This window comes from Emydura macquarii, unplaced genomic scaffold, assembly GCF_026122565.2.
Source record: "Emydura macquarii macquarii isolate MOO-44397 ecotype Brisbane River unplaced genomic scaffold, CSIRO-AGI_Emac_v2 contig_2531, whole genome shotgun sequence".
Lineage (NCBI taxonomy): Eukaryota > Metazoa > Chordata > Testudines > Chelidae > Emydura > Emydura macquarii.
Genome location: NW_027132668.1, coordinates 4169096 through 4196573, shown reverse-complemented (window position 1 = coordinate 4196573; position 27478 = coordinate 4169096). Strand labels below are relative to the sequence as shown.

Here is a 27478-nt window from a genome sequence, read left to right as displayed (position 1 = left end):
CTCTCCTAACATAAAAATAGCTCCTTTGGTAATTTTATGCCACGTTTAAGCACAGGTTGAATTTTTACAGCCAAGTTGTAAAGGACGCAATGAACTATAAAAGTGCTATAATATTTAATGTATATACTGTGCATTAGAGGATTGCATACAATACATGCTGGAAATGGAAATGTAGGGAAAGGACCCAATAAGATGTTTAAATTTGAGGAAACATTTTTTCCCACAGTACTGACACATATACCTAAATATCTGAGCACATTGAAACTCATTGGCTTATAAAATATACCAAAACTGGATGAAATCATGGAATCAGGCAATCAGTTTTAAGAATGCAAAGGAGTAAAAAGCCCTTGAAAATGTTATCCCTAATAATGCAGTGCTTTGAAATGAAATCAGCTGTCGCAAACTCAGTCTACCCAAGAAATGGAAAAATGCTTATTTTACCAAAAGACTTTAATTCTAACACTTCTACATAGCATACTGTTAAGTAACTATAGAAAACTCATATGCTTCTGTGCGAGACAGTTCCTTTCTTCTTGTCGTTGATAACAAATGGCTATTATTAAAAAAGAGGGGGAGAGGAGAGAGAGGGTGCAAGCGAGTGAGGTCAGGGCTCAGCTCAATCCGATATAGATGTACAATTCTTAATTACAGTAGACTAAATGAGGTTAATAATCATCATAGTTGACACTCGCTCCATGCCTGAAAGTGTGTGGGTTTCGGGGCCCAATAGGAGCATCTTCATCATAATGGTGCTGGTAGTAACCTCCGTAATACTCATTGCCGCCACGTCCCAGGTTTGTCCAGTACTGGACATCGTCTTCATATTTCTGCAAACAAAAGATAAGCACATCAGCTTGAATTCTAAACCCACAAACATGGGGAGGGTGGGGGGACAATGTAATGGGTTCTTCTGGTTTGTTTTAGGAATTTTAAGCTTTTGCTGATTTGAATAAAGTAGGATTTTTTTTTAATTATTTGGCCTTCGAAAATTAGCAGGTTCAGCTTGAAGACAGTCCATGCAGTCATGGAGTCTAGCTTCTATGTGCCAGTTCAACCTCATAAAAAACATTCTAAGAAGCCAAGAATTTAACATCTATAACTTTATTTTTTTAACCTCTTCTGTATGCTAGAGCTGGGACTGTGTGACTATAAATATGTATATTCCCCACTTTCAGTGATCTCTCAATTACAGCTTTGTGCAATATGCCTAAGAACTGGAACTCTCAGGTCCATGCCAACATTCCTACAAATTAACTATTTCTCTGGAAACTATCATTTGAAAGGAGGCTTGTCAGATGCCTTCAAACTGTACACACTTACTTCTTTTTAAAACTTTTAATTAACTTAAAACTTAGCTAGTTAGCCATCTAACTTCCCTTGAATGTAACAGAAGTTAGGCACCTAAATACCTTTAGTGCTCATGCAAATTAGAAATTTACAACACTAAATCAGAGCTGGATATATTGTAGGTACATGATCTAAAAGCTTCTCACCGCAAGTGCCAGGTATTGAATACTAGGTATTCAAATTCTTTGCCTCTTCTGAGAAGAATGCCAGTCATGCCACGCTGAGTAGATTTGTGATTTGTACAAACACACACAAGTAATAGACTCAGACCACCAAGCTCATTTCAACACGTGTAGCTTAGTTTGGTGTACCTCCCTCCCTCTCAGACACTCTTCACATATACATCAGATGGCAATTTCATAAAATTCAAGGCCAACATGATACAAAATCTCTATTTTAGAACACATTTTCTGTGTTATTTTTTATGACCAGGGTTTTAAATCGAGTTATCAAAAATAACTACCAGGTTTGCATTTATATGTCACAATTATGTCAAAAGTTGTAAGCATGCCCAAGCTTGTGAAACAGAAAAGTCCATTACTACTGGAAAGACTAGTACTCACTGCTTCGTCAAATCCCAAGTAGAGGAACTGCTGATACCACTGCTGCACATCAGGTTGAGTCCTGTCCCAAAGTTGGCGTTTCTGGCGTTTCAGGCTGCTTAAGAACTCCTTGGCCTTGTTTTCTTTTACTGACACCTCAGTGTTAGCTGGGGCAGGAGCTGAAATTTAGTCCCCAAATGACATGCCTGTAACTTTTTAATCAACCCAAAATGTATTATCCTAATTATAGCTTTAGCATGAAATCACCACCTTCATGCTTGGCTGTACTATGCATGCAATAGTAACAACAGAGTAATAATAATAAGAGACCTAATCAATAGAATAGAATAGAAATTATCATCTTACTTCATTCTGGATTTTGTCTGTGTCTCTCCCTTAGCCCCTAGCTGCTGGCTTTTGCATCAGTTATGCTTGCCCAGAAGGTATACCCTAAGCAAGGAATGATGAAATTACTGTATATGGTGAATCGTGTGCCACTCTGATGCGACATGCTGAAGCAAAATGCATTCATGTTGGTCTAAGGGGGAGGGGAAAAGAAAAGAGATGCAAAGCAAAACCATGCACCACGTGCGCATGGGAAATTGTTTTTATCAGTATGATTGTTCTTGTGTTTTTTAATTAAGAAAATAATCATACGTCTTATCTATGGGTCTGCATCTTATCCTTCTACTTTCTGGGGTTGAGGTGCTCTCTGTACCCTCAGCTCTTGTAGGAAGCCTACAGCAGAGAGACTTCACTTCCTGCTGGGAAAACCAGACAGCAGGAAGTGTCTCAGCTGAAAGCCCTCTGCTGGAGCAGTGCAGCAAAGCTTCCAGTCCAGGCAACACTAGAAACCAAGAGAAGGCGACTGAGGGAGAGACAGAGGCATCCAATCGTTTTGCTGGAACAATTTTTACCAAGTGCTAAGCCTGCATATAGCTAACATTCAGCTGAAGAAGATGGTGGTTTTAATAAAGTTAAACAGTAAAGGAAGAGAAGTAGACAATACGATAAGTTACGTTTGGATTTTCATGTTACTGCAGAAAGTTCACTGCCACAATGTGTCATCTGTGTTCAAGTGTTAGTAAATGAAAGTCTGAGGCTGGAGAAACTACAGAGCCAAATAGAAACCAAACAGCCAAAATTCATAAATAAGAGCTGTGATTTTTCCCTTCAGAAACAGGAAGAATTAAAGTAGCCAAAACAAAACAAAACAAAAAAGTGATGTCTAAAACAGTAACTGTTGTGACTAGGTGAAGAAGTTTATGTTGTGGCCTGATGAACTGCAAAATGCAAACAAGCACACACCATTGGTAAGACTCTTCTACCTCCTGCAGCAATAGACAGGTGCAGAGTTACAATTGGGGAATAAAGAACCATGGCACTGAAAATCATTCCTATGCCAAATAATACTATAATACCTTGATGACCTTGCAGCAAATGTCCAGGACTGGTTGATAGAACAAGTTAAGATGAATCAATATTTTGCACTGTATCTTGATGAATCCACAGACACAGCCAACGTGGCCCAGCTTCTGTGTTATGTGAGATTTATCAAAGCAGGTACAACAGTTAAAGAAATTTTCTTTTGCAAAGAAATCTCAAACCAAACAACCTGTGAGGAAATATTCAATATCCTTGATAAATTCATAATGAAAGTTTTAACTGGAGCATGTTGGACGGGTGGAGGGAGAATGGACTGTGCACTAACGAGGCAGCAGCCATGATTGGAAAGAACAGTGGGGTTGCAATAGAAGTAAAGAAAGTTGCACCAGCAGCAATTTAAACACACTGCATGATCTGTCACCAAGCTTTGACATCAAAAAGTTGCAACCTGAAGTACGAGGCCCTCAACATTGTTATTAAAATTGTTAATTTTTTTAATTCTAGGCAGCAAACACAAATTGTTTTAGTATGCTCTGCAAAGCGATGGGCTCTGACCACACCCAGCTTCTGTTTGACAGCGTATTTAGCTGGTTGTCACATGGGAAAGCGTTGTGTGTCTTTGACTTGTGTGACAAAACCAGAATTTTCCTCTTTAGGAAAACAGACCTTTCAGTTTACGTGTATAACGTGGACTTCTTGACATTGTTAGCTTACAGGGTGGACATATTTGGCAAACTCAGTGCATTGAACCTAACATTTCAATACAAATATGCTAGAATATGGAATACAAATATGCTAGATATGAAAAAGAAAAGATAAGGGATTCATGAAGAAGCTGTGTCTTTGGAAACATTGCCACATTTCCTTTTTCAATGTCACATCTCCAATATTGACTCTTTAAAAGAATAAGAGAAAGTAATCAAACCGTTATTAAAGACCAAATGTTAAATTATTTGGCTGCATTGTGTATTGCCATGTTGATGAATATTTGGAGTGGAACAAAAATCTCCAGACATCAGTTGGATTTGAAACTCAGTAACAGTTGACTCCATTCCAAGTTTAAGTAGCTTGGCCCAAACTTCATTAGAATAGTTAAGTGATCACGTACTGTAGGCCAAGTTTTCAAATCTAACCAATCCGGAATTCTAGATTTCTATTAAAGGAGAGTACAGAGAACTCCGGGACGAAAGTGCTGCTTCCATTCACTTCCGGTTATCTCTGTGAGTCTGTGTTGTCAGCACTGATTTGTGTGTAAACTAAACACAGAAACTGTTTAAACTTGGAAAACAACTTACATCTGAGGCTACCGAGATTCAACCAAACACTGTAACTCTCCAGTTTGAAATAGGCCCATTCGTCTCATTAAAATCTGAATCTGTGTCCAAACAGGCTAAAAAAATCCATCCTTTCAAATTACAGTTTTTAAAATCCTGGATTAGACCAGATTATATAATTAAATTGTATCTAGTTTAATAAAGTCACAGAACCATCCAAATTCTAGTGTCCTGAGTTGGTCAAACAAAACAAACATAAAATGCTACATGGTTATGGGGACCTACCACGTTTTAAAATATAGGTAGGGGAGCTGCAGTACTCAAAAGTTTGGGAACGAGGGGCAGTCTGTGGGGGTCCCCCTGCTGGTGAGTACCATAACTGGCCTTGAAGGGTTTCATGGGCTCTCTGCAACACCCTTATTCTCCAGACCGCGCCCCTGGGCTGGCTACTAAAATTCCTCCCACGTCCACGAGGCTCCAAATCCCTCCTACTGCACATTGCCATGAGAAGCAAGCACAGCTGCTGCTGCACTGCTTTGTCTGCTACAGGGGATGCTGTGGCATGGGAGGTTAGAAACTGCCTCTTCTGCATTGTCCCTCTTGCTTGCAGCCACTCTTGAGAGATGGAGAGCACCCGTGAAGGGCAACGAGGCTCTCAGAGCCCTAGTGCATGGCAGTGGGGTGGGGAGGCACCACCACTGCTAGCAGGAGCAGTGTGTGAGGACACTGAGAAACCCAGAAGAAGGAAGGAAGCTCCCCAGAAGCTATGGGGTAGGAGGCTTCGGAGCCCTATCTGAATAGGGGGCTAGGGGATCTCTGGTTCAACCACAGAGTAGGCTGATAGAAGGAGAAAAAGTGTCCCAAGCAGCTTGAACTTGCCCCTTTTCTGCTCTGCAGTTGACTCCACAGCAGATATCGGTGCTGACATGCGATCACTACTCCTTGGGGAACTTTCAGTGAACGGTGTAACATGTAAACGGTGACTGCTCTGTGACATGGATGCATCCTGTCTGTGCATCCACTGGAACCCGTATGCATGCCACTTTGACTTTCAGGTGTGTGAGCCAGAATGGAGGTACACTGGGCCCAAGATAATTCTTTTGCTGTGGGTTTGCTGTCTGTCATCACCCTTCTCACTTCAGGGTGATGACTGTAATCCATCTGTCGTATTAACAGCATGTATTATCGGTTCCAGAGCTGACAAGCATGCGCAGGCACAAGAGAATCAATAATATATGTGCAGCACTTTTTGACATGGTACACAGCAGTGTCTATGTGCAGTGTGAGACAGATGTTTCTTCCCATACTCCTTAGCTTTCACTGGGAATACTTTTTTTAAAATAGAGACACACGGTGGGTGAGGTAATCTCCCTGTTAGAGTTTTCATCTGCAGCACTGTATTGAAATCTGCTTATAAAACTGAGAGAACAATCTGCAGTTTGTTTGGGGAGTTTTACCTTCGCGTTTCTGAAGCATCAGCTTAAGTTTATTCCCTCTTGAACCATCTAGATGAATAAAAATAAAGATTAAGTACATTCTTTAACTATACACTTTGGACAACAGGAAGTAAAACAGTAATTTGAAAAAAGTACATAAGGCATAATTCCTGAATATTGGGGTAATTAAGCAAGGTCCCATTAGCATCTGTCCTAGCTCCAGGTCTGACGCTCAAGACTAACACATGCTATGAGAAGGTCTTCCTGATTCTAACATCCTTTCGCTACAGTGCTCGACCCTGAAACCTGATATATCCTTATCTAGAGCAACTGCTATGTTTGTTTTAGCAGATCAAGACTTCTTCCTGGTGTCAGCAACAAGATGTAGTGTCCATGGTGGTGTGATAATCATGAGAAATTCTGTCACAGAATTAAAAGCACATTAGCAAGCAGACTTGCTACAGCTTTCCTTCATCTTTAATATATTTCAGAACTGTAATATTGCTAAAACAATTTCTCCATAGAAATTGTATGCCTCTTAGTCAAAAATACCAGGTGTATTTACACACCCAGTTGATTTTAATACTCTGCCGTGGCATTCACCACTGTTTTATAATAGGTTCATAATGGCGGAATTGTTCTAGAAACACCTTCTCTGTTTAAAAGCAAAGAAGAAACAGGCTGCAGTTTTTATTTTATGCAAATTCATTTGTAATATTGGAAAATGTTAGTCCGCACACTTATTGGGTTTTTTTTTGTAATCTTTTTTTTTTTTTTTTTTTTTTTTTTTTTTAATTATATTTTATGGACTTGATCCCACAATCTCCATTTAGTCAAAATTCCCTTTGACTGCAATGGGCTGGGTCAGAGCTGCAGAATTGGCCCGTATATTTAGAAGATACCAGGCAGTATGTAAATATGACAGCAAAATTAATTTATTTTTCTCCCTGTTCAACTAAGACTTTTGAACTTTGCATAATCAGTGGCAATTCAGTACAGCAAAACTCAAAGCATTTTCATTGTTTATTTTTTATTACCTATATTGTTGTTACAAAGAGACCATTTAGCAAGTTTATGGGTCTGAGGAATGTTTCCTTTAGCATATCTCATTCTCAGTTTGCAAATTTGAATGCATAGCTCCCAAAATTGTTAATTTTAATTAAGATAAGAAAAAAATCTCAGAACAGACGAATCTTGATCCTTGGAGCTTTAGATTCCTTTAGCTCAACTACAACTTTGCTAAAAATTAATAATGTTCTTGTCACCTAACATATCGAACTGAACATAAGGACAATTTTTTTTTATAGAACATGAAAGGCTTAGAGCAAATGGTTATGCCAATGAACGTGTGTGGGTGGTACTAAATTTTTCTTTTCAATTAAAACAGAACTAGATTTCATCATTTTTTTAATGCTGAATATTGCAAAACGAGAAGAATTTCTCCTGAGTCAGACTGGTAGAGATCCTGGGATTTTTCGCCTTCCTTCTGCATCATGGGGCATGGGTCACTTGCAGGTTTACACTAGTGTAAACGGTGGATTCTCTGTAACTTGAAGTCTTTAAATCATGATTTGAGGATTTCAGTCACTTGGCCAGAAGTTATGAGTCTGTTACAGCGGGGAGTGGGCATTTGGGTGAGGGTCTGTGGCCTGCAATGTGCAGGAGATCGCACTAGATGATCACGATGGTCCCTACTGGCCTTAAAGCCAGAGTCTATAAAGTGCTGTGTTATCTATAAAACCATTCACTCCCCAGTGGGGCCTGGGCAACTGGAATGAGCTTTCAGAATATTCTTTCCCACTGAGATGGTAAATGAGAGGTGGGCTTGGTCCATGCTCTCTGGATCATGAATTCCCCCAAAGTTTGAGGTCAGGATATAGGGTGGGCCCCTGTATGCGACACCGCAATACACTTTAGCCCTGGAGAGAGACCCCAATTACAGGAGAATTCAAAGATGGGGGGAAGTAGGTCTCCCTCTATCCGCTTTCCCCACTGAGGAGCCTTTCCCTGGGCACTTGCACCCATCGCTGTGGTGCCCAGGGATCTTCCCAGTGCCCCCATCCATCTCCCTCTCCCCCGTTCCCTGCCTACATGGCACTGGGTGTTGCTCGCTGCACCACGTGCACTGCTTACTCACCGGGAGCCAGGCAGATGAGTAGAAGCAGTGCTACGGTGGCCAGCAGCCAAGCCCCCCGGCAAGCCGACGGCAGCATCTTCGCGGGTGGCAGCTGGAGAGGGGTGTGCACAGCACAGCTCTTCCACCTGCAGGGAACAAGAGGGGGGCTCAGGAGAGAGCAAGGCATAGGCCCAGTTGGGCAGGGCTGGACCCGCCACACCCCCCAGCAGCCATTCAGTCAGCACCAGTCCCAAGACACAGCTCCCCTGCCAGGACGTGGGCTGAGGGGCACTGCTGGCAGTGGCACCTGTGGGGCCTGGGGTCACTGATTAGCTAGGAGATGCACAGCACTACACACCTGAGGGAATGGCCCTGCTCTAAGCATCCCCCCCCCCCCCCACACACACACACACTAGGGACAATGTCCTGCCCCCACACCCAGGAGCCATGGCCCTGCACACCTCACACCGCAACCTGGAGCAATGGCCCTGTGCCCCCTCACACCCTTCAACCTGGGGCAACTGCCCTATGGGCCCCCACGCACACCTCACACCGCAACCTGGGGTAATGGTCCTGACCCATCACACCTCACACTGCAGCCTGGGTCAACGGCCCTGTGCCCCACACTCTTCCACCGCACCTGAGGTAATGGCCATGTGCCCTTCGCCCTGCACCCAGGGGCAATGGGACAATGCCCTCAGCCATCACACCACACCCAGGAGCAATGTCCCTTCACCCCCTCATACCACATCGAGCTGCAATGGCCTTGTACCCCCACCTGCTCTCCCACAGTGCAGAAGGCTATGGCCCTGAACCACACCATCTGAGTGCAATGGGCCTGCACTCCATCCACCCTCTAACAGTGCAGAGGGGCAATGGCCCTGCACCCCATAGAAAGCCATATCACTGCATCCCCACATTTCACCCAGGGGCCAAAGGAGCTGTTGATTCATACGGAGCACTGCATGGTACAGTCCCCCACACATCATGTGTGTGCCCAAAGCGCCGCAAAAACAGTTGTAGCATATCGTAAGGATTAATAATTGCCATTAGTAATAAACAAAAAGACATTCTTCCACATTCATTTGGGACATTAGCTAGATAGGTAATCATCTACCTGGTAATCTAATACTTATATCCTGGTCGCTGAAAGCCCAGGCTCTCACAGGTGTGTAAAAATGCCAAAAATGATTACAACCTTTAAAATTGGATGGTAACACGCAGTGAAACCCAGTGATGATTCAACCTGGTGACATTCTGACCAAAAAGAGCTCTCAACCATGCTTGTAATGGTTCACATGACTCAGACATTCTAGCATTCAGAATGACGCACACAGAAAGGTGAGCGTCCTGGAATCTAAACATTGGGATTTAATTGTTTGTAAAGCATTCTGAGAATTTCTATAGATATTTCTATTTAAGTGCAAATTATTATTATGAATGCAACACAGCCTCCCACATAGCAGTGGCAGATTTGTTTAAATAGCCATGCTTATAAAAAGAAGGCTGCACATCAGGTGTTCAAACACAGGGAAAAAAGGATAAAAGAGATCATATTTGATTCTTTATGAATAAAGTTATTCAGTAAACAATTCCATTGAAAACTATTTCCTTAGATTACAAACGTCTCAGACTAGGGAGTGTGTCACTTTATATACCTGCAACGTGTCATGTACTCCATTAGTACTATGTAAGTAATAATGCATTTTAAATTTCAAATCTTAGCTTATCCAAAAGCAGAGGGGCATAAGCAATTTGAATAGTGTACTAAATCTGCTGATCCAAATCACACCAGATATTCCGCTGCAATTATTATAACGTAAAACAGGCATGTTAGTCTGCACAATAATGCTACAACCACTAACTTTATGGAGGAGATAAAGATGTCTGGAAGGAAATGCTCAAGTCTAAGCAGGAAATTACAATGGCTAGTATATTAAACACAGCATCTAAAACAAGGTGAAGAAATATTGTTAAAAAAACATTCAGTTTCTCTCAGGGTCACATCTGAAATCAAACAAAAATGAATTTAGCTATATTAATACCAAAATAAATATTTGGTTCATCAGTATGCTGTGCAGTCCTGCATTTTAAAGTGAGCGCATAACCACAGTTACTCTCAATGCAACAGCAGTTAATCTGTATTTCCTTGTCAAGTTTTCAAGGTTCTGATCAAATTCTACTTAATTATCCAATAAGGGAATGCTTTCTATGCAACAGTCTCGCTACCGCACTGTACTCAACAGCTGTTACGTGTTAGTTTGGTCCTTTGTGATTTTGTATCTTTTCCATTTACAACCAGTACTGGATGTACAATTTTGCCTTCAGTATTGCATCTTTTCTGGACACATTGTTCCATGTTTTTTATTTTCACAATTATGACATGATACCTCACTACTGTGTGTCAGTAATTCATATAGAATTAGAAATCTTGTTACATAAGAAATAATAATTGAACCAATAGACCCTGGTATATTATTTCTGTAATTTTTCTGCATGTAAAGCCATATCCTCCTTTGGTGCAAAATCAGATGGAACCGTTTTAAACTAGCTGGCTCTTAGACCGTCATAATTTTAAAGGGAAATTATGGAAAAGACAAAAATTGATATACCATAAAAATGTTACGGTCGGCATGGAATTCCCTCTGGATCCAAAGTAAATGACCTGAAGCCACTTGATTACTGAGAAAAAAATTATATTAGTCAATGGACTAAACTAATTCCTGGAGTGACTCCATTGATTTCAATAGATTACCGGGGATTAATGTCCCCAATTATGGGCCTGAAGTCAGTGGATTTTGGCTCAGGGTCTATGTTTATCTAAATGCATTCTTTGTGCTGATACTGGATGACATATTACCTGCAGCTGGCGAAAGCTTGAATATGGTATTGTGTCTGATCTAAAGTCCCTTTCAGTCAATGCACAAGTTTTCCCAATGGAAAGCCTTTCGATTGACTTCACTGAGATTTGGATGAGGCCCATTGTTCATAGTGGAGTGTTGGAAGGCAACTAATAGATAATAATGTTGCATGTCTATTCTCCCCCACCCCACCGTGAAATATTTTGTGTACTACAGTGTACTGTACAAGATGAAGACCAAACATTGTAGTACTTCAATATGGTGTTTGGATCTCCATTTTAAATTTTCTTCCTTTTTATATCTTAATTTTGCATTGTTATTCTAGCTGTTGAACAGTGAAACCTGTACAAGCACGTTTATTAAACAAAGCCCTGTGTTAAGCCCCAAAAGGGTCTCTAGGGACAGTAAGTGCAACTCTGCTCCCCCGTATGAGAAATTTCCATTAAGCAACTGAAATGTATTGGGCTCCATGTTTCACTGTGTTTTGAGAGTTTATACTCACAACCCAATGTCTCACGTGCTAGCAGTCATAATGCATAACACAGTGTGTATCAGAAAATACCAATACTTAGAATCAGTGGGTTCATTCATTAATTTAATGTCCACATGTCTTTTCTTAAACCCATTCAATTTTTATTCAGCTGGATAGTTGCAGAGCACAGCTAAGAGTAACCCGACAAATGATGCAGATTGATACAGAGAAGGTATATGACGTTATGAAGACAAGATGTAAAAATGGAAGTAACTCAGATATTAACAGTGCATTGTTATATTGGTAATGGGAAGTCACGGCATTATTTGGTTGAATTAATAATTTGTAAACAAGCAACAGACAGACAGGCACACACAGAGTTTGATATGATGTTAGGTGTGGCTATGTCATACTTCCATGGAAAGCCAGGGGAATACAAATTCAAAAGGTTCACCTCTCTATTAAATATATTACCAGAGTTCAAGATTAAATGCAATCTTGTTTAACTCAGAGAATGTACTGACTCAAGTTCAAGGTTATTGTGGAAAATCAATGACTGGCAGTGAAATATGATGGTTAGACTGATCACATTATTTTGCCACTGGAGATCACTTTTTCAAGGGATAGAAGTTTTTAATATAAATCTAAAAAAGTTATTGAAAATCTATTACAGTATGCCCTTTTAAAAATGATGGTGACAGAAGATGAGCAATATCCTTCTTTTGTCAATCTTTTATTCTTCTTTCCACTCCAATCTGCTCTTTTTAAGGGACTGATATTTGGTCACCCCACTTTCATGTGTTAGTTGCAGCAGGAAATAATTTTCATGCTGAGCTGATGCACATTGCATCATCAGAACTCTATATGCAATAGCATTTGTGTAAATCGTCAGATGAGTACCCCTCTTTATTGACATCTCCACGGCACAGATATCCCCTCCCGCACTGTACTCTTTTCTAGTTCACACAACATTTGAAAGCCGGCACCGTGAGTACTATCTGATACAGTGATATTTCCCAGCATTCTCTTTATGAGCAGCAACAGCACAAGCCACTGGCAGAGATTACTTTGGTGCATGTTTCAGTCTGAGAGGCAGTGACTTTCACGTCTATCGTACTTTTGTGATTGGTATTGAATTGAATACAAGGCAGGCAGGCAGAAGCCAGCTTACAAGCACAGGGAGTTGCTGAGAGAGAGTCTATTGGATTTAAGATTTGGCCAGTAGCTAGTTGGTCAATGGTTTTTATCACTAATATCGCCTACTGGCGAGCTAACAGAACAGTCATGCTAAACTGTTAGGCTGAAAGATGCTGCCATGAGGTGAGTCTTTGGTCCAAAGACAATTGCAGGTCTAGTTAAAGTCAACTGACGTGGCAGCACTTTTTCAGCCACAGTTGAAGGTGCAGTTAAGCTCCTTTATGAAACAGAAACAGCTACAAACAATGGAGAGGGCCTTTCCAAGGCAAATGGCAGATCAGAGCTGGAACACTTGGGCTGAGGGGTTTCCCTGTTTGCAAACACGGAGGTTGAGGGCGTGTGCTGCAGCCTGTGTGTTAAAGCCAGGAAAAGTCCAGCAGCAACCCTGGCGAAACAGTTGTAAGCGTGAGCCTGAGAGGAAACAGAGATAGCACGCTGAGGGTGCACACGTAGGGATTCCTGTGAAAGGAAACTGTCTGCTGCTGCTTTGCAAACAAACCAGATTACACCACGAATATAGCTGACTTGCGTCATCAATTTCTCATCCTAACAGAAACAACTGCTTGGAACAAAGGGGCAATGCTCTTTTGTCTGCATAACATACATGAGAAACACTTCACACCACATAACATTATTACATAGAGAGTAACTTCAAGGACATGGCTGTTTTGGTGAATGGGACAAAACAAGTAAAAAATATCTATCTCAAACAGCCTTTTGATGGTATTTAGGCACCTAAACATACACCTAGTGGGATTTTCCAAAGTACCTACGTGCCCAAAGAGAGTTAGACGCCAAGGCATTTTTGAAAATCCCATTAAGCGCCTAAATACCTTTACAAATCTGGTCCTTAGTCTAAATGTACTGTAGGGGTGTGTTTGTGTATATATGTACTTCCAGCAGTTTGTAATTGTATGTATAATAGGTACAAAAAGAATGCTGAATGCCACAAGAATGCAGCCGCCTTTGGGGTGGAATAAAGCAGCTATTAAACAGAGAATTAAATATGTTATAGTCAGCTAAAATTGCAGAGATAATTTCAGTATTGCCAACCCCAAAGCACTCAAAAATCGTAAGTCAAAGCCTAAACAATCATAATATTTGGCATAATAATGAGATTTTTTTAAAATTTTGGATTATTTTATTTGCCTTATGGTTTTTGAGCCTTTAAGAATCATGATTTCAAGCTTTTCTCCACAACTATGAGAGCTAGAAACTTAGCATTTTTTTTAAAATGGAAGCTGAGAGTCTCATACAATCACATGATTCCAGAAGCTGGGCTTTTAAGAAAACACCCAATATCATGAGATTTAAGATTTTTTTTAAAAATCACAGTATTTGGCAACAATAATTTAGTAGACAACTGGAATTTGGCCAGAATTCCCAGGGATAACACTTTTCTTCTTGTAAAACAGCACTATGGGATTTTTAATTACCTCATTTGATCAGGAAGTTGGCAACACAGCCAAGTGCCCCAACACCATGCAATCATTATTTTCCACTAACAAGGATTTTTACATAATATCCCACCTATATTGCACCCGTAGCTGGGCATTCCAAATGTCTTTCTGCAGTTAGTTCCAAGAAAACTGCAGGAGTCATCTTTTTCTTCCAAACAGAAGCAGCAAGAACATTTCAGTGATCAGTTAATTACTTCCAAAACATCTTGACTTTTATACTATTTGCCTTTCAGCTGCTACAGATATTTTCCTGATAGAGGAAACAAATCCCAGATCTAAACACCTCAGCCTTGGGGAAAGTCTGTTTCTGTATAAACTGTGCATCTCAGCCTTATCACTAATCATTGACAATGAGGTTTGTTGACCTTATTCCACAGTTCAGTTCATGACAGGCAGGATCAACAGCATTTTTTATGTTATGTCCCATTTGCTAGTATATTATTTTTCTTGTCCATATTCACCTCTCAGCACTGGACGATCAACTTTCGAAGCAATTTTCTTAGTAATTATAGTGTTTAGGGTGATTTTCTCCGCTTCGCAACTGCTGATGATTTTTGTAACTTTTTTTGTCTGAGCTTGTCAGATACAAACTCATGCTTGTTCACCTATTTGTCCTCCTACGTTTGTTCTGTTCATCTCTGGTACTGTGTTGTCCTGTTTATGAAAGGAACTGTCTTGCTGTCATAATAAGCACAGTGGAGAGCATACGCATGCAGCACCATTACCTGGCCACAACTGCTTCCTTTCATTAGCTAGCACACCAGAAGAGGATACAAATACATTCGCCCTCTGAGCATTGCTGCTCCTCTTCCTCCATTACATCAAATGTATTTTTACATAAACCTAGAACAAATATAGCAGGTTCATGAACCAGATTTAACAGATAGGGTTGGGGAGAATACAGCAGCTTTTGAATCTGTCTTTTCACTGCAGAATGATTGTTTCCAAAGCCTTACTCGTTCAATGTTCTCTCTCAGGCATGTTCTATTCAGGCTGCTTCCGCACAGTTTTCTAAGTTTTCCTTTCCGAGATATTTTTGTCTCCTACTTTGACACCTTCCCACCAATATATATATATTTACACACACATAAGAGCATTTGTTTTTACACACACACACTAAGCTAGGGGGAGCGGTAGATACCCTGGAAGGTAGAGATAGGATACAGAGTGACCTAGACAAATTGGAGGATTGGGCCAAAAGAAATCTGATGAGGTTCAACAAGGACAAGTTCAGAGTCCTCCACTGAGGACGGAAGAATCCCATGCACAGCTACAGACTGGGGACCGACTGGCTAGGCAGCAATTCTGCAGAAAAGGACCTGGGGGTTACAGTGGATAAGAAGCTGGATATGAGTCAGCAGTGCACTCTGATTGCCAAGAAGGCTAATAGCATATTGGGCTGCATTAGTAGGATCATTGCCAGCAGATCGAGGGAAGTGATTATTCCCTTCTATTCGGCATTGGTGAGGCTGCATTTGGAGTATTGTGTCCAGTTTTGGGCCCCACACTACAACAAGGATGTGGAGAAGTTAGAGAGAGTCCAGCGGAGGGCAACAAAAATGATTAGAGAGCTGGAGCACAAGACTTATGAGGAGAGGCTGAGGGAATTAGGTTTGTTTAGTCTGCAAAAGAGAAGAATGGGGGTGGAGGGATTTGATAGCAACCTTTACTACCTGAAAGGGGGTTCCAGGGAGACTGGAACTAGGCTGTTCCCAATGGTGGCAGATGATAGAACAAGGAGCAATGGTCTCAAGTTGCAGTGGGGGGAGGTCTAGATTGGATATTAGGAAAAACTTTTTCAGTAGGAGGGTGGCGAAGCACTGGAATGGGTTACCTAAGGAGGTGGTGGAATCTCCATCCTTAGCAGTTTTTAAGGTGTGGCTTGACAAAGCCTGGCTGGGATGATTTAGCTGAGGTTGGGCCTGCTTTGAGCAGGAGGTTGAACTAGATGACCTCCTGAGGTCCCTTCCAACTCTAACATTCTATTCTAGTCTATCTTTACAGTTCTAAAGTCAAGCACCCGATAGTTAGGAAATGCTAGAATTAAGGTTGCCTGTGCAACTTTAATTTGCCCCTCCCCCCATATGTATGCATTATGATACAGTCTTTAATGACATGATCACATACTATTTTTCCCTCCAGGAACCCTGCCTCATTCAGTGCACAGGATGGATGGTACTCATTAATAAGCAGCTATTTAATATTTGGTTTTCTCCTCATTCAGTGTGTAGATCCATGCTTATTTACAGCACACTATTCAAACTTCACTCTGAAGATGTAAGTATTAATTTCCTCCTGTGCTTTTCTATGTGGGTCATTACATTAGTATCTGAGTGGTTCACAATTATTTTATTTTTACAGCACTCCTGTGAGTTGAGGGGTGATACTGTTCCCATTTTACAGATGAAAAACTGAGGCAAAGAGAGATTGAGGTCAAAAGTATTCACTAATTTTGGATCAATAGTTGAAGACATCTAGACCTGATTTGTCAGAGACTTTTCATCATACAGCACTTTATATGTTTCTCTTCCTGCAAATGTATTTGTATTATTCACTATCCATTTTCCAATATTTGCAACAATTGAGGCCAGGGTCATGCAGACAACAGCCTCCTACACTGCACAACTCTGATTCAGCCCCAGAGAAGGCCCATTGTGTGTAATGAATGAAGCAGGGGTCTTGTGGAAAAAATAGTATGTGAGTATGTAATTAAACACTATATTATAATGCATAAGCACAGAGGGTCTGACTTTAAGTTGCACATGCAACTTAAATTTTAGCATTTCATAACGTTTGAGTGCTTGACTTTGCAACCTGAACAATGTTTATTTAACGTAGTATATTTGTGTGTAATTTCCTAGGTTTCAAAAACAAACAAACATAAATTCCATCTCATGGCATCATACTGACCCCCGTCTCCCCCTACATGGTCCATCAACAAGGTTGATCCACCCTTTAGATCCACCACAAAGACCTCTGTCACTTGAGCTAATGATAGAAGTTGGATATGGTTATCCTTGATGTAGATCAGCACTGGAGGGGGATGGGACATTGTGCCAGTGGGATTCACAGCTATTGGCTAACAGCAGAGGAAGGGTGAGACACACCGGGATCTTGGGTTCCATTCCAGGCTCTGGAGGAGAGTGCATCTAATTGGGAACAGACTCTTCTCTCCATTCCACCAAACTTGCCCCCTTCTTCCCTGTCCCCTCCAACCTGCCCAAACCCTGCTCTTCCTTTGTCCCACCCCTGGCTCCTGGCTCAATCCCATTCTCACATAGCCAGTCCCAGTCACCACACCTCAAGCTTCTCATTCCAGTTCCAGCCTCTTTGTCCAGCCTGTCCTAATCTTTCCACTGGATGCAATGTCCCAGTCTGTCCTGGACTCCCAGTCTCTGCTTCCAATCGCATTCTCCTTGCCCAGGCAGACCTAGTTTCCCCTTCCAGGCACCTTATCCAATGTCACTCTCTTCCCCTCACCAGCCTTCAGTTGCCCTTTCCCCCCCCCCCCCCGCCCCCACCCACACTTGCTGTGCCTACTGGCTCCCATCTCCACTTGCCTTGTTCCCAGTCTCGGCCACCCCCATCCTCACTCCCAACCCCAGTCTCCCTCTCCTCCCTAACCCCGCTTCTTGTCCCAACCTATTCCCTCCACTCTATCTGGTCCAGCTCTTATCCTTTTTACATTTGTATCAGACCGCTTTCTCCTCCATGCTGTCTGGGGAGCAGTGGGGGAAGCATTGAGAGCTCCGGACAGACAGAAACCTTGCTTTCAATTCAGGTACCCAGACCCTTCATGGCCTGCAGTAGCCCAGAGTGGCAATTGCAGGGAAAGTCTGCTCAGCCCTGCATTGAAGAATGCTCCGTGTGGATGGAGTCTTCTAAGATTTTAACTGCAAAACTCTAGCAAGTCTCTACTGCGTATGTGCAAACTGTGATTTTTCAGAGGGTTATATCTTGGCTAAATTTGAGCAAATTTTCACAGGGATGGCCACAGACATATCCCAGACACAAAGATCACCCACCTCACCAGCCTCATTTCAAGTGCCTGTTCTAAAGTACAGGGGCGCTATAACTGACCAAGAAAATATTGCCAGAATTTTTCACATGGGCCAAACAACATATTTTTCCCAAGACTTGTTCTCAGAAATGGCTGAACTGTTTTGGCTGAAATTTCCCATCACACTCAGCCTGAGACACACATCCACCATGGAAAATTTCAGCCCAAATGGTTAAAGTTTGGCAAAATGGTAAGTAACTGAAAACAGGAGGTTAGAAAAGGAAGTGTTGGGCAACCTAAATAATATGTGATGCTACCAGCCCCAACTCCCATTCTAAGATTCTGACAGTAAAGACATATTACATGTCTTTCTGGCATTATCCCATCTGACCTTATTATTCTGTTGAATTCATTTATTGGTTCTGTTTTAAATCTATAAATTCTAGTCTCCCAACTGCTCTCTCTAAATCTCTGTTAGAAGTCTGTGCCTTTCTTGCTTTGATGTTAGACTATAGTCTATATTTCTGATTTACAATATATTTTGTTTCCAGAAGACTGCACTTTTTGTAGTCTTTCCTTACTGCTGCCGAGTAAGAGATCATGACATCTTGCAGCATGAAATCCCACTGTGTCAGGTTATGCTTAGATCCCAGTGAGTTCAAAGTGGTGTTTGCTAACCTGGGTGTACAGTACTGTATGGCTGCATAGTATGAAAACATGACAGAAGATTTTTACCTGCCTTGTTAATTCTGGCTCCAATTTTACAAACATTTTTGCACATACTTCACTTTAAACATAAAAGAGTGGTACCATGGAATCCCACTTATTCCTAAAGCTAAATCCCAGTGTGATAATGACATATGTCTATAAAATGTGCAAAATATTACACTACAGAAATATAACTCAAACTCAGGTTCAGCTGTCAGCTTTTTGTTGCCATTTGGTAACATTCTCTGGGCAGTTGGTGGGTAGGGACCATAAGCAGAGCTGATCAAAATTCAGAATTTCTGGTTTGTGAGAAATGTTGACATGTTGAAGTTTCTTTTTGTTCTGCTCTGGGATAAAAACAAAATATGTCTGAAAAATATTGGTTTGGGGGAGAAAATATTTCATTTCAGAGTATCAGAATATATGCACTGATATGTCATAAAACAAAAATAAAGTAAAATTTGAAGAAAGATTTCAAAATGCCAAAACAAAATTTAAAAAATGTCCTAAACAAAAATGTTCCAAAATGAAAAGCTTTAATTTCAATTTCTTTGCCATGTGATTTGCTGTTGAAATTGACATGGTATTAAAAAAAATATTTTGGTGAAAATGGCATTTTCTGTTGAAAAAAAGGTTCTACTAAAGTTTTCCAACCAGTTATACTGCCTGATTCTGAGGGCTGGCACTGGACCCGACACAACTGAGAGCTGCTGCAAGTTGTGGCACTGGTTTAGGGTCTTTAATGGACCCTAACTCACTTATTGCTGTATCACACTGGGGCTCTGAAACACTCCTTCTCCTTCCCAGCATGCTTTCCTCTTTCATTCAACACTGGGGAGGTGGGACACCAAAGACTTGGGACCCAGTTCTGACACATTCGCACAAGCAGGCAGTTCCCCTTCCAGAAAGGGAATTCTCTGCTGGGCATTTACAGGCTAGATTTGAACTGTGTGGTTCTCAAGCAGGGGTATGTGTACCCCTGGGGGTTACACAGAGGGCATGCAGGGGGTACATCAACTCATCTAGATATTTGTCTAGTTTTACAAGAGGCTACATAAAAAGCACTACCAAAGTCAGTACAAACTAAAATTTCCTACTTCTTTCTGCTGCTCTATATCCTACGCACTGAAATGCAAGTACAATATTTATATTTCAATCCATTTATTTTATAATTATGTGGTAAAAATGAGAAAGTCAGCCATGTTTCAGTAATAGTGTGCTGTGACACTTCTGTATTTGTATGTCTGATTTTGTAAGCAAGTCGTTTTTAAGTGAGGTGAAACTTAGGGGCATGCAAGATCACTCAGATTCCTGAAAGGGCTAGGGTAGTCTGGAAAGGTTGAGAGCCACTGGTGTAGAGAAAAACTGACCCATTATGGTTTTTTTCTTGTTTATTGAATAATCAAAAAGCATCAGCAAAAGGCTACTTTTTAAAATGCCTGATTAAATGCTAGCCATGCTTCATGTTAGCAGTAAAGCTCTTTTATGAACCTTTATAATAATCATTTTGCATTCATGCCATTGTTCGTCCTTGTGAACAATCACTACAAATAAAGAGAGCCCTGCAGCTGTACGGCCAAAGGAAAGAACATTATGAAGGCCGGGAATAGCTATGCTGAAAAGCATTGTTCTCCCCTTTAGCTTTTCTTAAATAACTTGTTGAGATGTGTTTTATCTGCAAAGTGCTAGTTTGAAAGGCTAGAGTTCTCCCATCACATGACAGATGCAGCACGGATCACGGCAGCACATGCTTCCTCATCTCATCCGGCTTCCTTCTCTCATCCCGCCACCTCATCTCAAGCCTCACCTAGAGGCACCGCCTTTCCAGGCGGAGGGTATAGGGCAATCTCTGGCCTCCGGGACCTCTGGAGTGGAAGGGCTCCAACCCAAGCCTGGAAGCCTTCACAGCAGTGAAACAGCCCGCAGGCGGAGCCCTGTAAGCCCGAGTTAGCTGGCACCAGCCAGCCGTAAGTTTTAATTTGCTGTGTAGACATAACCTCAGTTCAGTTCCCAGAGGATATCAACTCATTTTAAGCCTTCAAACATGCAACAGAGCACAACAACTTACAGTTACTACCTACTTGGGCTGAATTTGAACTAGTAGGTGGTAGGATCCAAAGTCTATCACCATAACTCCTTGTTTTCTTTATGTGAACTAATGCTCATTTCACCATCCTCCAGGCATGGTGACCTTAATTTGCATAACACTTCATTTTCCTGCTACAACATATATTTTTATTGCATCTTACATCTGCAGCACTCCTTTCGTTGAAGATCCCAGTCTTCAGTTCTCGTTATATTCCAACAGTGCCTAAGCTTTATTGCCCCTCTAACCTCCCCCAAATAAAAATCCTGTTGTTCCTCCAGACTGTGTTGTCATCTTGTGGCCATCATAAAAAGACACTGCTACATAATAAATTACTACTAAAGATGCATAGCTTCACGTCTAATATACAGTAGCTGAGTATTACTGCGGGTTGGGGAAGTCTAGATTGGGGTAGTTGTTTGGAAAATGATACTTTGGTTTCATTGATCTCTTTGTTTTCCATTTGTGTCCTGACTATTGTTCAGTGATACAAAAGCAAATGAACACACAGACAAGCTCTGTGGGGAGTTACTGTAACTTATAAAAAATAGCATGAGTGTGGTAATAATTGCACAAGAGAGCAGGAGAGGTCACAAAGTGGCATAAGATTATTTTTGTTCAAGTAATAAGAGGGTTTGGAACCCATTCTCAAAGATGATCACTTTAAAAAAATCTTTTCTTGCTGATGAACACAGATTTTCATGTCAAGGCTGTGACAGCGTGTGACATGTAATATAACTCGCTGTTGGTAATCACTTGTAAATTGGAGGCAATAAAATAGAATGCGTGAAGCCTATTTTTCGCGAAAGGAAAATTGGGGATGTACAAAGTGTTCATTCTTTTCAGTGTGGAAGCACAACAAGGTCAAGTGGAAATGCAATTCCCAAAGGGCTACCATGAGCTCGGTTGGTCGGTTTTACATAGTTGTGGTGAAATACTAGCCCCACTGAAGTCAATAGGAGTTTTGTCATTGATTTCAATGGAGTCAGGATTTCACACTTGATTATTTTATTCTGAGATGCTTGGGATCAGTCTGTCCGTTCAAAAGAGATCTCTAGTAAAACAACCCAGTAAATTATAGTTTCAAACTAGTATAATAACCTTCTAGGTGAGCTTTTCCAGAGTAACACTCTTGTCTGAGTTTTAATTTATTTTCTACCTAATATAAACTTGACTGAAGAGCTTAAAGAATCCTACAGAGAAGGAAGAGAGAGAAAAGAAAAAGCAGATATTTCACCTGAACAGAGTGTTTGAGTTGTAGAGGATATAGTTTAGTAAAGAAATTGCAGAAATTTCTGAGGAGAAAAAGTTTTTTAAGAGCTGTTTGAAAAAAAAGTAACATAAGCAATACACCACTACTGCATTTGTAGAATTTGCCACATTAGCTTTGGTTCTAACCCAAATGAAAATATATCTGGGCTTCATAAACTGTGGAGGGCCATAGATGTTGTATCCATAGTAGACTGACGTGAAAGGAAAGGTTGATTTCCTGGAAAACAAAAAAAATTAACTTGCCACTACTGTGGTTATAGTTGCAGAGCCACCCATAAGCCTGTTTTCTCAATATTTGTAATAGCCTCTACTAGCCTCTGAAAGTTTCTTCAGCCCTAGATTGGGGTTAATTAACCTGTAAGGTCACAGGCAGAGTAACTGTCCTACCCTAGACATGTCTTCTGGCTGGCTAAAGCAGGGAAAAAAGCACACTGATGGGATACTTACTTGGTTATTTGATTAACTACTGACAAGTTCTTTTTCAAGTCTTCTTCTCATTTCATGGTGGGTGTCCTTCATCTCTCAGTTGAACAGGAAACGTTCACATATCCACCCAGGCTAGACAGAGCTAAAACTCATATATGTTTAGGTTAACACAATCATATAAAACTGTTACATTATTCATAGAGCTGAGCAAATCCTTTGCAAACAATATGTTAGATAAACTTAGCTCGCCTTTCCCTTCACAAATTATTTGTGAATAGTTTAAATAAATTAGAAAAATGATACCAAAATATTAGTAAACAGTTTATGCGAACATATTTCACAGCTGTATGAATAGATCTGTATTGTGTTATTGACCACCTAAATCACATGCTATAATTTCTGTTGGATAACTCTCAGCCTATGAGTTCTCATGATGGTCACTGAAGACTTTTGGCACGAACACTCACATGAATATTCACAACACTGTCTCTTTTTGTGCACACTCTAATGAACAACAATTTGTCTATACGCATGTTTGCAAAAAGTAACTAGAAGAGATGGTAAATGCCATTGGAGGGCATCTGCATTATTTTTTAAATGAAAGTTCATAAATATTTTTGCCATATTAACCCACTTCTGACTGTGAGCAAAATAGCCATAAACGATTATAATTATATTGTGGTATTTATTATTATACTTAATTATTTGTATTGCAGTAGTGTCCAAAGATCCGATTAAAAATTCAAACTATTTGGTAGGTGATGTACATACACATAGGAAGATCCCAATTCTGTTCTGAAGAGCTTGCAATCTCAGGGCATATGTGTTTGCTGGCTCAGAGCCTAATTTAAAACAAGATGCACCAAGTGAATATGACTAGCACTAGGAGGGAAGGCAAAAGAGAAAACTTTGTGCATTTGCACAAACTCACTATGTGCACTATGTGATTGTCCTGAATAACTGAAAAAAAGATTATTATAATAAAAATAATTAGAATACATCAGCTAAAACCAACTTCCCCTCAACCTAGACATCATTGATTAGCCAGTTGCTTGTTGCTGTCACAGCAGAAGTAGATCTTGAGGAGAGATTTGAGAGAGAAGAGGACACTGGCCTTTCAGACTGTTTCAAAGTGGTTCTTCTCTGCAGAAGAGATGCTGTGGTAGAAAGCAGGATTAGAGGACAAACTGGCAGATAAGACTAGCATCATGCCAGAGCAGAGAGACCAGAGAGCAATGAGAGGACAAGAATGGGTGAGTCAGAAGTAGAGTACTGAAAATGAGAAGAAGAAACAAACAAGTTACATTTTCCCTAAACCAAAGTACAACTTTTCTGCAGTGTCACTTTTCACTGGGTGATGCTGAGAGATGCACAGAGCTTTCACTGCACCTGTTACTGTACTAGCGATGGAAATAGACATTTCAAAGGAGAATAAAATGTAGGTTGCTACATTCCCACTGCGACCAACTCTTGGATTCAGATATTATGAACACTGAGGGTCATAGAGAGATACTGGAGGTCCTTTTCTGAACTGCCAGGGGCTCATCCTTGCCAAAATCCAGATTCCTGTGCTAACACACTGCACACCGTACTTTTACAGTTTGACACGTCTCAGCATCTCTCCTCAGTCATCAGAGCTTCATGGTCAATGCTTTCAAAGGCTGCTGACAGACCTCAGATGATCAGTGCAGATACCTGTGGGTTGCATATCATCACTAGGAGATCAGTCAAGAAGATTAGCGTAGCCTTTGTGATAGCACACTCAGGCTGAAAGCTATGTAGGAAGGTGTCAAGGAAATCTGAGGACCCCAGATAATAGAACAGTGGGGACAAGAAACATAACTAGTTTTGAGATGCACTGTGATAAATTTATGCATGGGATTATATGTCACGGTGCCTGCAATAGCAGGGGAATGATTTGATGACCTAAGAGGTCCCTTCCAGTCCCGTGTTCCTAAATTATACCAAAATTACTTTGCCACAGAATTTGCAAGATGTTGCCAAGTCCAGGCTGCTATTGAACTCTTAGGAGGAACCATGAAATAGGTGCATTAAAAATAATAAATATCAGGTCAAAGTGCAATTTCCTTCAGATAATTATTTGATATATCATTAGGTTTTGTCAGTAGTAAGTCATGTCTAGCACAGCGTGAAAGTGCCCGTAGCATTCAGCCTCTAGGCAAGAAATCTTCTTCGTGTTTCTCAAGGAGAAATGTTTCCCCTTGTACCTCAGGCTGCTTTATTAGTCATTCCCTTGCTTTGGAAAAAAGAAACAAAGCTAGACCTTTTTGGATGGGTCTTTAAATATGTTTGCTAAAATCTACTTTGTCCAGAAATGATAAGTAGCTGGGGAGAATTTAAATACAAAAGCATAGATGAACTGTTAAAATGTTTGAATTAAAAGAACACAGATTAAACAGTATGTTGAGTAGAGACTTTTGAAAGGTAATTGACCTACATACAAAGTTTTCCTGCCAACAATGTCTGGTGCTGCTTGCTCTGGTTTTGACTTTTGCTTTAAATTTGAATTTCAGGCTAGAAGTCAGAAGAGGCTAAAACAACAGATAATAAAGAAGGCTCCATTAAATGCATCCTGTCACATTAGTGCACATCCAGTTACTATTGTGTGTAACGCAAAGATCTTTCATTTCTCCAAATAAATTAAAAATTCAAATAGCTGAAAACGTACTTAAATATCAGTTACTAACATTGGGAAGACTATGTAAAATGAAAACAAAACATCCCTCCTTCTGCAGATAAATAAACGTTTGACACCCTTTAGCAGACTTAATACATTTCATGTCAAAAGTTCTCTGAAACCTTGGCAGTGTCTGTAGGAGACCTACTTCTTGACCTGTTACTGCAGTATCTCATTACTAATGCTCATCGCTCCTTCATTTGCTAGATGATTATGCTAACATCCTTTTCTCACTCTAAAGGGCAAATAATTCTTTCCTACCCTACATCCCAAATTTAAGAAAAGAGAAAAAGGGAGGAGTCAGAGTTGTTCCTGCATGGTAGGGATTTCCCTGGCACTAAAACACATTTTCATAAGAGCTCATCTCACAACAAAAGCACCCAAATAGAGAATCAGGGTGAAAAATCGGCGTTTTGCCATTGACTTCAATGGAGCCGTGATTACAGCCTGGATTTTCCAAACAGTTCAGTGCCTGGCAGCTCCCATTGAAACACACATGATCAGGTTTATTCAGCGTGCTCTTTTGAAAATCTGGTTGCAAAACTTTGCAAAAATATTGCTTCTTAATGTACTCTCCAAAACAGTGGATCAATACTCTCTGAAAGTCTGTCACAGATATATTGTAAATATGTGACCTCGTTAGAGACATTTTTAAAAGAAAGCATAATGCCAAGTAGGTTTGTGCTTGAAAAAATTAACAGACCAAGTTCTACGCAGAAGTGTAGCAAGGGCAACTCTTTCCTGTGTCAAAACTTTAATGTCACTGGATTAGTGCTGCAAATTGTTAACACTATTTAATTGAGGTGCTTTATTCTGTATATTTAGATGTCAGCATGCAACTGATCATTTAATTGATAAAATGAATATTTAACCCATGCTTCTATTTCATTTTTGCTTTGAACTATGTCTCTAAATTTCTACACTATAGCAGAGCTATGGTGGTTGGGTCTGAAGAAGTACAATTTGTGACCAGTACAGCTGTGCTGAGCCAAGCTCCTAGTGTAAACTCAGTTGTATCAGCAAAACTGCACTTTTGCTGGTTTAATTTATTTTGCTTGGGGGGGAGAGGAGGCTGGTATAGCTTATTCCAGCCAAAAGTCAGTTTTGTCAGTATAAACCATAAGTACAGAGGTACTGGGATAGCTGTATCAGCAAAGTATTCCTAGCAGAGGTATGGCTTAAGTCTTCATCTTTGTCTGCCCAGTATCCAGAAACAAACATTTGAGGTGTGTCAACACTAGCCTTTCCAAAGGTGCTAACTATCTCAAGCTAATTAGCAATCAATTGAGGTAAACAAACAGTGCAGAGATAGCCTTCAGCTTGCCTTTATGAATCATGGTAACAGTTTAGCACTCGATAAATTTTCTTTTTTTAAAAATAAAACAAACCTGTTCCTTTTCAAATAGTGTATTCTTGTCTGAACCTCTAAATTCAATTTTCAGTCATTGTGTAGAGTAGCATATCAGATATCCTTTTATATCTAACATAACAAACCTATAAAACTACATTACTTCAACCCCAGTGTGTCCGTGCTACAAATTGCAATAGGAGAAAACACTCAGCTTCCATGTAAGTAAAGGATTTTATTGTTCTTTTCTTAATGATTATCTAAAAATGAGGAATATATTGAAAAATGAACAGTTTTACTACCATCCACACTTCTAATATTCGTCAATGGATTACTCACTGCACGTCAGCAGTATTAGTTTTAGACATTTACACCCACACACTCACTGATAAACTAGATTTCTATGAGCAAAGAAAAATATTTACACTGCACGAACCTACAGATAATTGAAGACTAACCTGTTTTCCCTCTGATACCTCTAGTTGTTTTCAGCACAGTCCTGAGGTGCTACAGCAATTTCTCCTCCTGGTAGTGTCTAAAGAACCCTGACATTTTTTACTTTCTGCTCATTTCTACACCAAACAAATATTTTATCAGTTTACCTTTAAAATAATATGCTTCCTGTCTCCTTCCCAAATGCCTCACCAGAAGAAATGACCTTTTCTGTCACAGAACAAGTTTCTCTTTATGTAAGCATTTCTTGACTTCTGAAAGTAGGGCAAGAAGTGAGCAGGCAGCAGAGGAAAAGGGGTCCAAATGCTGGGGCCACCTGAGTGGCGGAGAAGGAATATATAAAAGGCACATTTATTCCATTGCTTATGAATTCCAGCCCCTTGGCTGAAAACT

At 40.5% G+C, this 27478-nt stretch overlaps 1 protein-coding gene across 1 annotated transcript; it reads right to left on the bottom strand.

Annotated features, from left to right (window-relative positions):
• Nucleotides 1-208: 208 nt before the first annotated feature.
• Nucleotides 209-27415, bottom strand: ECRG4 (ECRG4 augurin precursor). The gene is made up of 5 exons (XM_067563532.1): nucleotides 27235-27415; nucleotides 8126-8250; nucleotides 6010-6057; nucleotides 1914-2071; nucleotides 209-830 (listed from the first exon to the last, which is right to left on the bottom strand). The coding sequence occupies exons 2-5, from the start codon at nucleotides 8199-8201 to the stop codon at nucleotides 669-671; spliced, it is 444 nt and encodes a 147-aa protein (XP_067419633.1). The 5' UTR covers nucleotides 8202-8250; nucleotides 27235-27415; the 3' UTR covers nucleotides 209-668.
• Nucleotides 27416-27478: the final 63 nt, after the last annotated feature.

Coding starts and splice junctions, on each gene's coding strand:
- ECRG4 (XM_067563532.1), bottom strand. CDS start 8,201: ATGCTGCCGTCGGCTTGCCGGGGGGCTTGGCTGCTGGCCACCGTAGCA. Junction 6,058..8,125: donor ACTCATCTGCCTGGCTCCCG/GTGAGTAAGCAG, acceptor TTATTCATCTAG/ATGGTTCAAGAGGGAATAAA. Junction 831..1,913: donor ACTTGGGATTTGACGAAGCA/GTGAGTACTAGT, acceptor TTTTGTTTGCAG/AAATATGAAGACGATGTCCA.